This window comes from Cebus imitator, unplaced genomic scaffold (assembly GCF_001604975.1).
Source record: "Cebus imitator isolate Cc_AM_T3 unplaced genomic scaffold, Cebus_imitator-1.0 Scaffold42, whole genome shotgun sequence".
Taxonomy (NCBI): Eukaryota; Metazoa; Chordata; class Mammalia; order Primates; family Cebidae; genus Cebus; species Cebus imitator.
In genome coordinates this window covers 7,865,175-7,878,261 of record NW_016107357.1, presented here as the reverse complement: position 1 = coordinate 7,878,261, position 13,087 = coordinate 7,865,175, and the positions used below count along the sequence as shown (strand labels likewise).

Here is a 13,087-nt window from a genome sequence, read left to right as displayed (position 1 = left end):
GGCACCTCTTCACAGGGTGGCAGAAGAGAGAATGAGTGTATGCAGGGGAAATGCCAGATGCTTATAAAACCATCAGATCTTGTGAGACTCACTCAGTATCATGAGAACAGAATGAATGAAACTACCTTCATGACTCAATTACTTCAGCCTGGTCCCACCCTTGATGTGTGGGGATTATGGGGATTATATGCAAGGTAAGATTTGGGTGAGGACACAGAGCCAAACCATAACAAGGGCAAATATCCAAACCATGTCATTCAACACCTGGCCTCCCAAATATCATGTTCTTCTCACATTTCAGAATACAATCATCCCCTCCTAATAGTCCCCAGATATCTCAACTTGTCCTAATGTTAAAAGTTTAAAGTTTCATCTGATACTCAAAGTAAATTCCTTCCATCTATTAGCCTGTAAAGTAAAAAACAAGTATTTACTTGTGAGGTACAATAAATGTTACAGGCATTGGGTAAACATTCTCATTCTAAAATGGAGAAATTGGCCAAAAGAAAGAGGCAGCAGACCCCCCATGTAAGTCTGAAACCTAGCGGGGCAGACATTAAATCTTAAAGTTCCACAATAATCTCCCTTGACTCATATCTTGCATCCTGGGCACACTGGTATGAGGGGTGGGTTCTCAAGGTCATGCACAGCTCACCTTTATGACTTCTCTGGGTGCAGCCCATGTGGCTGCTCTCATGGGTTGGAGTCTGGTGCCTGTGTCTTTTCAACACTGAGGTGGCATGCTGCTGGTGGCTCTCCCATTCTGGGGTCTACAGGGCTACAGACCCATTCCCAAAGCTCCACTAGGAAATGACCCTGTGGGGACTCTGTGTGGGGACTCCAAACCCATATTTCCACTTGTCAGTGCCCTAGAAAAGTTTCACCTTGGGGCTCTGCCCCTGTGGCAGGCTTCTGCCTGGGTATCCAGGCTTTCCCATCCATCCTCTGAAATCTAGGTAGAAGCTTCCAAGCCTCTTGAATTCTGTGTGCCTGCAGACTTAACACCTTGTGGAAGCCACCTAGGCTTATGGCTTACACCTTCTGAAACTGCGGTCTGAGCTATACCTGGGGCTCATTGAGCATGGGTAGAACTGGAACAGCTGGGATTCTGGAAGCAGCATCCCTAGGCTGTACAGGACAGTGGCAACCTGGGTGTGGCCCTGAAACCATTCTTTCCTCTCAGGCCTCTGGGTCTGTAATGGGAGGGACTATCCTGAAGACTTCTGAAATCCCTTCAAGGCTTTTTTCACATTGTCTTGACTATTAGCACTTTGCCCCCTTTGATCATGCTAATCTCTCTATCACAGGTTGCTCCACAGCCCACTTGCATTCCTTTTCTGAAAATGCTCTTTTCTTCTCTCTACCACATGGTCAGGTTGTGACTTTTCCAAACTTTTATGATCTACTTCCTTTTTAATATAAGTTCTAACTTTAAGTCTTTCATTTGCTTCCACATCTGATTGCAGGTTGTTAGAAGAAGACATGTCACTTCTTGAATGCTTTGTTGCTTAGAGATTTCTTCTGCCGGACACCCTAGGTAACCACTCTGAAGTTCAACCTTCAACAAAGCACTGAGACATGGATACAATACAGTGAAGTTCTTTGCTAAAGCATAACAATGGTGATCTTTGCTTCAGTTTCTAAAACATTCCTCATTTCCATCTGAGACCTCATCAGCCTGGCCTTCAATGATCATATTTTTATCAGCATTTTGGTTGCAACCACTTAGCCAGTCTCTAAGAAGTTCCAAACTGTCCCTTGTCTTCCTGTTGTCTTCTGAGCTCTCCAAACTTTTCCAACTTCTGCCCATTACTCAGTTCCAAAACTGCACCCACATCTTCAGGTATCTTTATAGCAATGCCCCGCTCCTTGGTACCAAGTTTCTGTGTTAGTCTGTTTTTGCATTGCTATAAAGAAATACCTGACACTTGATACTTTATAAGGAAAAGAGGTTTATTTGGCTCATGATTCTGCAGGCTATACACAAAACACAGTGTCAACATCTGCTTCCAGTGAGGGCCTCAGAAAGCTTACAATCATGGTGGAAGGCAAAGAGGAGCCAGTATGTCACAGTGAGAGAGGGAGCAAGATAGAGAGAAGAGGAGGTGCCAAGTTCCTTTTTAAACAACCATATCTCACTTGAGCTCAACAGTGGTCCCATAAGTTTATAATGGAGCTAAAAAATTCCTATCCCCTAGTGACATCTAGCTGTCTTGATGTTGTAGCACAATGCATTACTCATGTGTGTGTGGTGATGCTGGTGTAAACAAACCTACCGTGCTGCCAGTTGTATAAAAGTATAGCACATGTAATTTCTTTCAGTATTACATAAATTCATAAAACAACATTTTTGCCCAATAATCCACTTAAAATAATTTTAAAAATATAAATTGACCTGAAAATAGTTCTCAAGTTCCTTTGAAAGCAACTGATAGAAAAGGCTTTTATCAGTGAAATCAATTAAGCGATCGTGAAATACTCGGGTGGCTTCATGAACAAACAGGCGAGCAGCCATCTCTTTGGAGTTAATAACAGTCCTGTCAGCTTGCAGCAATCCTAGGAGAAGCTGTTAGGGATTTAAAAACAACATTTCTTTTTTTTTAAACATTAGCAGGGTAGTATGTGAAGCAAAGTCTCAATTTTTGCAGGTTTATGATCCAGAACAATAGAAACAATTATCCAAGGTAAGAATTACGAATTTCTACAAGTGATAATTTGAAGTTTTGATGAACGGGAAAATTGGTATGGAATCACTCTTAGAGGGAGGGGGATTTGGGGACTCCTCAGCCACATCTAATGGAGGCCTTGCCAGGATGAGAGTCTCAACTGCAATGCTGACATGGAAACAGGGTGTTGCAAGTGATATTGAGGTGTTTCCTAATGTTAATATGTTTCTGCATTCTAAATTTGGATTAAAAATGTTACAGCTCATTTCACAGATTACATGTGCTATTTAGGGCTAAAGTTCTGGAGTCAGGGAAGAAAGATATCAAATTCAAGAACTGGTTCTCTTAACATTTCAATTTTGAAAATTATTTGACCATGGTTGATAACTGAGTCAGCACTGTAGGCAGAATCTGTAAAAATTCAAGCATGTTTATGAAATGCATACATGCTTTCATTTTCTGACAGCCACAATAAAATCTCAGAAATAAAGCAAACCCCAAATCTATGTTGTAATTTTGCCACTTCTTTCCCTGCTGAGCATCTTAGCCAATATTCTAACACTCTTAGGTATTTCATCATCGAATTACTTGCATGAAATTATTTTAACAATTTTTTTTTTCAACTAACTCATGGGATAAACTGCTAATGAATAGCAAAACTAACCAACATTCATTTCCCTTTTTTTCCCCTTCAAACAATCTAATGTTGACAGTACAAGAGAGAGCAACTTATATTTTAAAAATAAACTAGAGAATGAACATTAAAACCAACCTTAAACATATCTCGAAGATTAAACATGTAGTGACATTTTGTTGGAGTTGGTAACATATTCTGACGTACTTGATGGTATATAGCTATGGAACAAGATATTATCTGATCCTTGCTTTTCTGAACTTCAGGTATGAAGTTATTGATGAAGAAATAAATTCCCAAATGAGCCTTTAAAAAGATATGTCACAATTTAGTTTGCCAAAAATTTTAAGTACAGACTACTTCTGGCTACCTTCTACTAAAAAGCAGACTTGTGTACTATAATGGAGAATTAATTTTATTAGAAATGTTAACATTAAAATCAATTTAACATAGGATGGTGGATTAGACAAAATAAAACAAAACACTGTAGGGGTTGCAAACTGGAGAAAATTCCAATTGGTCCTACTATGGCTAATGGTCTAAAGGAATGTGATACATTTTCTCTGGTTATACAGCTATACATTCTTTGAAAAATTCTGAAATACCTTACTGGAAAGATGACTAAACTAAAAATTCTGAAATATCTTATTGGAAAGATGATGAAATCTAGTGTGACTAGAAAAATAAATCTTAAGCACCTTTACAAAAGGCTTCAAAAAGAATCTTGTTTTCTTCTTAAATATAAAATTTAAAGATTCATTTTTAAACTCAAGTTTTCAAAAAGCAGTTGGTAATTCTAATACAGGTGATCAATGGTTCATACATGAAAAAAAATCCTGTTTTAGAAGAAAGTCTACATGTATGCCAATTGCATACCAAGGTAATAGTTTGCGTAGCATTTTTTATTCCATAAGAAAATGAAAAGAGCAAATCAATTCTGGCAAGAATCAGGGTGTGTATATTAAAAATGCAGATTCCTGCATGTCATGCCAGATATACTGGATCAGAATCTCTGAGAATAAAGTACTGGGATCTATATTTTAACATATATTAGACATGTACCACAAGTATTTATTTTACACACAATAACTTATGCTTTTGTTATGCAGAGCCAAATTATAATAGGCCAGAAAACATAGGGGGAAATAAAATCCATCCCCTTAAAGTAACTTTCTTTCAATATTAATGGAATTAAGTTCTCATATTTTTCCTTATTCTAGGGATTTTTTTTTTTTCAGTAGAAAATAAACTAGATGTGTTACCTGGAAAATAGTATATAAGACATCTTGTGAAGGATGAGGTAATACCAGCATGGAAAAATGTTTGAGAAGACGTGGGTTGATATCATTCACAACTGGAACACAAGCTGCAACTATAGACAGATCTTGAATATTCTGTGAGAATAATAAAAAAGGAAGAGTAACTGAATGCATCTGTAGGAAGTGAAGTATGTACCTACATCTCTCTCCCAAATTAGACAAAACATTTAAAAACATTTAGACAAAAAGATTATAATTACTATTTATTGCAAAAACAGATTACAGCAGTAATAGAAATCTATCTTCTTAGAAGTAATCCATCCTAAAATATAATTTCAAGATATGTTACTTCTTGAAGGCTTTCTAAATGTCATCAGGAAATAGTCCTTGAACAATCATTGAAAAATAAGCAGTATGTTATTGAGGTTAGGAAAGAGGCTTCTGGTGATAAGTGAGAAATCAGAAGAGCCAATTGAGTGTGTCTCTAGAATGGCCAGGCTTTGTTCCTGCTTATACCCATGCTCAAGACCAGAGAAATCCCATAAAAGGCCTGCTGTGACTATTTTCTGGTCAGTTCAGGGAACTTGTCCAAGCTGTGCATTCCAGACCCCATTTCTCTTTTTTTCAGTCTCCTGGATTCTCTCTGGTGGGCTGCACCTGAATTCTTCCTCTCTGCCTTGGCTTGAAGGTTGCTTGAGACTGACATCTGACCTGATGGCACTCACAAGCCAGTTTGCCTCATGTAGGATCCTGGGCCCAAGTTTGTCTGAGATATGAAATCATTTGTAAGGCAACCACCTAATTTTATAGATGAGAAATCTGAGGCCTAGAATGTTTAAGTGGCAGTCAGTTCTGAAATACAGGGCTTGTGATTTCCAGAGAAGGACCCAGTGAGAAAAATGCATTTGGATACACACACACAGACACACACACATATATACACATATGTATTTTAAAAAGTAAGCCATTCTGATTTAGGTTCAATGCAACAAAAATAATTGCACAGAAATTTTTTTGACTGTGACATTTCTGAAAATGCTGGATCTATGGTCTTGAGATAAAGATGTAGAGTAGTCTTATATAGACATTAAAGATGTATCGGGGCTGCACATTTTCACTGGCTTTTCTCACAACTAACTAAAATTTGAAGCATTGAAAAAATTGACTAGCTACGGATACAGTTAACAATAATGAGCATTATTTGACTCAGAAACCAAATCTCCAAACAAATTCAAAAGCTAGCAGAAGACAAGAAATAACCAAGATCAGAGCAGAACTGAAGGAGACAGAGACACAAAAAAATCAATAAATCCAGAAGCTGTTTTTTTTTAAAGATCAACAAAATAGACTGCTAGCCAGACTAATAAAAAAGAAAAGAGAAGAACTGAATAGATGCAATAAAAAATGATAAAGGTGATATCACTACTGATTCCACAGAAATACAAACTACTATCAGAGATTACTACAAACAACTCTATGCACACAAACCAGTAAATCTATAAGAAATGGATAAATTCCTGGGCACTCATACCCTCCCAAGACTAAACCGGGAAGAAGTTGAATCCCTGAATAGACCAATAACAAGGTCTGAAGTAGAGCCAGCAATTAATAGCCTACCAACAAAACAAGTCCTAGTCCAGATGGGTTCACAGCCGAATTCTACCAGACATACAAAGAGGAGCTGGTACCAATCCTTCTGAAATTATTCCAAACAATACAAAAAGAGTGTCCTCTCTAACTCTTTTTATGAGATCAACATCATCCTGATACCAAAACCTGGCAGAGATCCAACTAAAAAAGAAAATTTCAGGCCAATGCCTATTATGAACATCCGTGCAAAAATCTCCAATAAAATACTAGCAAACTGAATGCAACAGCATATCAAAAAGCTTATCCATCATGATCAAGTAGGCTTCATCTGGGGATTCAAGGCTGGTTCAACATACACAAATCTATAAATGTAATCCATCACATAAACAGAACCAAAGACAAAAACCACGATTGTCTCTATACATGCAGAGAAGGCCTTTGACAAAATTCAACAGCCCTTTATGTTAAAAACTCTTAATAAACTAGTTATTGATGAAATGTATCTCAAAATAATAAAAGCTATTTATGACAAATCCATAGCCAATATCATACTGAATGGGCAAAAACTGGAGGCATTCCCTTTGAAAACTGGCACTAGACAAGGATGCCCTCTCTCACCATTCCCGTTCAATATACTATTGGAAGTTCTAGCCAGAGCAATCAGGCAAGAAAAAGAAATAAAGGGTATTCAATTAGGAAAAGAGAAACTCAAATTGTTTCTATTTGCAGATGACATGATTGTATATTTAGAAGACCCCATCACCTCAGCCCAAAATCTCCTTAAGATGATAAGCAACTTCAGCAAAGTCTCAGGATACAAAATCAATGTGCAAAAATCACAAGCATTCTTATATACCAATAACAGACAAACAGAGAAACAAATCATGAGCGAGCTCCCATTCACAATTGCTACAAAGAGAGTAAAATATCTAGGAACACAACTAACAAAGAACGTGAAGGACCTCTTCAAGGAGAACTACAAACCACTGCTCAAGGAAATAAGAGAGGACACAAACACGTGGAAAAAGATTCCATGCTTATGGTTAGAAAGAATCAATACCATGAAAATGACCATACTGTCCAAATTAATTTATAGATTCAATGCTATCTCCATCAAACCACCATTGACCTTCTTCACAGAGCTGGAAAAAACCACTTTAAACTTCAAATGGAACCAAAAGAGAGCTCACACAGCCAAGACAAACCTAAGCAAAAAGAACAAAGCTGGAGGCATCGTGCTCCCTGACTTCAAACTATACTACAAGGCTACAGTAATCAAAACAGCATGGAACGGGTACCAAAACAGAGATATAGAGCAATGGAACAGAACAGAGGACTCGAAAGTAATGCCACACACCTACAGCCATCTGATTTTTGACAAACCTGACAAAAAAAAGCAATGGGGAAAGGATTCCCTATTTAATAAATGGTGTTGGGAAAACTGGCTGGTCATGTGCAGAAAGCTGAAACTGGATTCCTTCCTTATACAAAATTAACTCAAGATGGATTAAATATTTAAACATAATACCTAACACCATAAAAACCCTAGAAGGAAACCTAGGCAATACCATTCAGGATATAGGAATGGGCAAGGACTTCATGACTAAAACCCCAAAAGCAATGGCAACAAAAGCCATAATAGACAAATGGGATCTAATTTAACTAAAGAGCTTCTGCATAGCAAAAGAAACAATCATTAGAGTGAACCGGCAAACAGCAGAATGGGAAAAAAATTTTGCATGCTATCCACCTGACAAAAGGCTAATATCCAGAATCTACAAAGAAGTAAAACAAATTTACAAGAAAAAAAAAACAAAAAAACAACCCCATCAAAAAGTGGGCAAAAGATATGGACAGACAGATTTCAAAAGAAGACATTTATGTGCCTAACAAACGTGAAAAAACGCTCACCATCACTGGTCATTAGAGAAATGCAAATCAAAACCACAATGAGATACTATCTCATGCCAGTTAGAATGGCGATCATTAAAAAATCTGGAGACAACAGACACTGGAGAGGATATGGACAAATAGGCACGCTTTTATACTGTTGGTGGGAGTGTAAATTAGTTCAACCATTTGGAAGACAGTATGGCAATTCCTCAAGGATCTAGAACTAGAAATACCATTTGACCCAGCAATCCCATTACTGGGTATATACCCAAAGGATTATAAATCATTCTATTATAAAGACACATGCACATGTGTGTTCACTGCAGCACTGCTTACAATAGCAAAGACTTGGAACCAACCCCAATGCCCATCAAAGATAGACTAGATAAGGAAAGTGTGGCGCATATATACCATTGAATACTATGCAGCCTTAAAAAAGGGTAAGTTCATGTCCTTTGCAGGGACATGGATGAATCTGGAAAATCATTCTCAGTAAACTGACACAAGAACAGAAAACCAAACACTGCATGTTCTCATTCATAAGTGGGTGTTGAACAATGAGAACACATGGACACAGGGAGGGGAACATCACACACTGGTGTCTGTTGGGGGGTGGGGGTTTAGAGGAGGGATAGCAGGGGGTGGGGAAATTGGGGAGGGATAACATTAGGAGAAATACTTAATGGAGGTGACAGTGGGATGGAGGCAGCAAACCACCATGGCATGTGTGTACCTATCTAACAATCCTGCAAGGTCTGCACATGTATCCCAGAACTTAAACTAAAAAAAAAAAAAAAAAAAAAAAAAAAAAAAAAAAAGAAAAAGAAAAAAGAAAAGAAAAAATCACTACAATAACCCTGAGAACTTGATGATGCCTTTGTTTTCTGAGGACAGTTTCTGGGTGCTAGCTGACAGTCCCATAGGGATGGCAAAAGTAAAGTGTAGAGCCTCACTTCTCAAGCTTTTTTTTCAAGCTATGGAAGGTGATNTAGAACTAGAAATACCATTTGACCCAGCAATCCCATTACTGGGTATATACCCAAAGGATTATAAATCATTCTATTATAAAGACACATGCACATGTGTGTTCACTGCAGCACTGCTTACAATAGCAAAGACTTGGAACCAACCCCAATGCCCATCAAAGATAGACTAGATAAGGAAAGTGTGGCGCATATATACCATTGAATACTATGCAGCCTTAAAAAAGGGTAAGTTCATGTCCTTTGCAGGGACATGGATGAATCTGGAAAATCATTCTCAGTAAACTGACACAAGAACAGAAAACCAAACACTGCATGTTCTCATTCATAAGTGGGTGTTGAACAATGAGAACACATGGACACAGGGAGGGGAACATCACACACTGGTGTCTGTTGGGGGGTGGGGGTTTAGAGGAGGGATAGCAGGGGGTGGGGAAATTGGGGAGGGATAACATTAGGAGAAATACTTAATGGAGGTGACAGTGGGATGGAGGCAGCAAACCACCATGGCATGTGTGTACCTATCTAACAATCCTGCAAGGTCTGCACATGTATCCCAGAACTTAAAAAAAAAAAAAAAAAAAAAAAAAAAAAAAAAAAAAAAAAAAAAAAAAAAAAAAAAAAAAAAAAAGAAACCAAATTTTGAGGACATACATGCAATTTTTATTAAGATTTAAAACAATTAGAAGGAGGATTTCTATAAATCCAGTGGACTTACATTACAAAGATATAATTAATATAGTTAGTTTAGGGTCTCAACTTTGCTTAATATGTTCATATGGCCAGAATTTCTAACTTTCTCACTTAATGACTCAACATTGTTATAAACATTTAATTTAGTGTAAGAAACAACATGTAATAGGAACAAAATCTTAGTATATACTGTACCTTCCATGTATTTTTTTCAGTATCATAAACCCCTCCCAAATCTAACAACTGTCTTATCAATTCCAGGGGTGGTTGTGCTCCATACATATCTGATGCTGGCATATTCATATCATCAATAAATATTATAGTCTTAAGAAAGATAAAAGGTTTTAAACATATAAATTAGTATTTCTTTAAATTATGAATTAGGAATATTATGCTATGGAGTAAGCACAAAATTTTATGAAATAACATGTCTGTTTTCCTATTTAAAAACAGCAGACCAAATTCTATTTGGAAGATACGGTTTTTAGAAACAATGAATTTTCAAAATAGCAGACACTCTATTCACCTTCTATAGAGCTACAATAATTGTCTGATAATAGTTAGAAATGTATTTGGTGCTGGATAAAGTTACATAATTATGGCTATTACACAGGATCATGGCTATCATTCATTCAAGATTTACTTACTGAGTGCCTACTATTGGGAAGGCACTTATTGGTAGGTATTTAGTTGTTTATTTCACATGCACCCCCTGGTTTAGGAATAAGGCTATCATCCGGAACTAGACTTAAAAATTCTGCTGCAAATGCTGTTGTCATGAACAACAAGCAGAAAATTCAGACACATCTCCAATTTTTAAACTTGTGTTAATGTATACCTTTGAAAATATTGTGCACTAAAGTGTACTGATTGTAATCTCTGTGTGCACTAGCTTTTTTAGATTGTATTTATTTTGGCTAAACAAGCAACGTAAAAAATTCACAAATCAACATTTGTTTTGAATTACCTAATTACCTAATTTGTAACTGTCAATACAATTTTTTTTAGCAAGACACTCATTTCTCCCCTTCATATCACAAACTGACTGAAATTTCTCTTGCTTGCATTTTCTATTGGTGTGATTGGTTGCTCAGTTATTCACTCTTTTAAAATTCCTAAAGTTTACCCATGCAAGCAAAGACCAAGTTTATCTGTATCTTCAGTTAAAATCAAGTTAATCTGAAGCAAACCCTTAAAAGCTCTTGAAATTGAATTGAAATTCTTAAGAGTCCCAAGCCTCGGTCACAGGAAGAAAATGTGGTAGAATATATAGTAGAAAAGCAGTTGGCAACTAACCTATTTTCCAGTCTACTTATCTTCAGCAATATTTCAGTAGCTTCTTTTGGCCTTAATAATTCTGAATCAGTGTAATTCAACATGTTAGAAATCAAAGTTTCTGTTATACATTGCATTTCTAGGATGGTCAGGAGTGTGTGCTATACAAATATTTTTCTTCTGATTAGTATTAATTAAAATAAATTACCACTTGAATAGCCTAAGCAGATTATTGAACAGGTGTTAGAGGTGTTTTACCCTGTTGTTTTTTGGTGCTCCAAGAGTATCTTTAGTTCTTCTTACCAACTTCTTAAGAATCATCTCCTTGGTTTTGGCTGCTGTCATATTGGTACTAAGATTTATTGTAGAGACTACAATTCCTTTATGATCATTATTTTTAGATAATCTTTTATCAGTCCTAACTTCTGGCTTTTTTGTGGGATTATCTATGATGCCAAATGTGGAAAGAAAAAAATTTAGAACACTTTAAGAATATTTTTGGTTTATTTTAATGTGCCATGAAGTTTGAAAATTACATAATTATACTATTTTGTTGTCGTTTTCAAGAAATCACTCTGATAGAACTTTGGAGTATTTCTTTGCTGTTTTATGGTAAACAGAATCTCTTTGCAACAAAATGCAACAGCACAAAAGCCCAAAGAGTCCTCCATACATTTATACATGATAGACACATACAACTTTTTAAGACCTAAAAGCAACATGCAGCTGTCTGCACCAATGGCATTATAATTAGGGTATATTCCCTGAGTGATGATCATCCAGAGGGTTATTGGTAGGCTACAGCTATGGCAACTTAAAAGTGAAAACGAAACCAAAACCTCTTCTGGCAAGAATTTGGTGAACTGGAATCCTTTACCTTTCTCAGCTGTCTCTAGGCCATCCCATCTTTTCCCCTTGAGAAATGGAGTCGCTGTTCCCAAAACTACTGAGTCAGAATTTTCAAGGATGAGACTCCTAAAACTCCACGTTTCTATTGCATAGCCTGATTTGAGAAGTCCTACAGAATCATACCTTTTCTATTGCACTGTGTCTAAAAGCATAAAAGAATAGAATAGACAGATACCACCTGTGGTTACTTCTAGACTTAGTCTATGGTTCCACTAACATATTAGCTAGGTATCAGCTAATATACCTATTATATCAGCAGATGTAATACTTCTCTAGCAGAACCATTCTAACTTTTGAGTAGGACAGAGCAGTTTGAGAGGGTATGGGGTTTTTTATTTTAAATTACCAATTGAAATTTTTATTCTGAGATTTCTAAATGTAAGAAATAATATACACATGGTTGTGAAGTTTAAAAACATAGTATAGCTTTGAAGCTGTACTACAATACATACCTGAACTTCCAGTTAATGTCTTATGAGTTTCAGGTATCAAGATGCTGATATTCTGTTTTAGGCTACTGGAATGAAAGATTTTAAGGATTCAAAATTAGTTTATTTACCATAATAGTTGTATTAAAGAACAACAAAAAAGTAACAGCATGTTGTGAATTTTACTTCTATCTCTACAGGAAAATATATATTTTTCTGTTCCCACTTTTACAGATAAAATTAGTGTCACCATTAGAACTGATACCAAACTGAACAAAATATAAACTTACTTTATAAAATGAACTGGGCAAACTCCTAGGATGCCAGACTGTTGGATATTTTTCTTTGGATAGTAAGGCATTACCTCACCTGTCCCTTTAAAAAATATATTTTGCTTTATGGATCACTCAGCAAAGACCCATTCACCTTATTTTGGTCTTGTTTCTAGGCGTTTTTCTTATATTTGATAAAAATAGTTGTCTTTCTCTATTGTTAAAACTCACTTCAGCTTAAATATTGAGTATAGAGTAAAACTTACTTTTTTCCAGTCTCCATTATTTATGATTCTTAGAAAAAGAATGATTCCTATTGTATTAAACGTTTCAAAATTGTTTCTCAAATGTTTAAGTCCTTATTTATGTGTAGTAGGATTCTATTTCAATATCATTAGTGTAAGACATAGATGATGGTGGCTTGGACTAAAACAGGCATTGGAAAAGGTGAAGTAGAGGAATTCAAGATATATGTGAAGAGAGAA

The 13,087-nt window shown here is 36.3% G+C and overlaps 1 protein-coding gene across 1 annotated transcript in view; it reads right to left on the bottom strand.

Annotated features, from left to right (window-relative positions):
* The window catches only part of DNAH14 (dynein axonemal heavy chain 14), a 400,020-nt gene that overhangs the window by 115,229 nt on the left and 271,704 nt on the right, over positions 1-13,087 (bottom strand). The window contains exons 47-52 of the mRNA XM_037737730.1: positions 12,355-12,419; positions 11,252-11,439; positions 9,914-10,042; positions 4,563-4,694; positions 3,439-3,606; positions 2,396-2,566 (exon numbers count right to left, since the gene is read on the bottom strand). Coding sequence (XP_037593658.1) covers positions 2,396-2,566; positions 3,439-3,606; positions 4,563-4,694; positions 9,914-10,042; positions 11,252-11,439; positions 12,355-12,419 — 853 coding nt within the window. The remainder of the gene's footprint in view (positions 1-2,395; positions 2,567-3,438; positions 3,607-4,562; positions 4,695-9,913; positions 10,043-11,251; positions 11,440-12,354; positions 12,420-13,087) is intronic.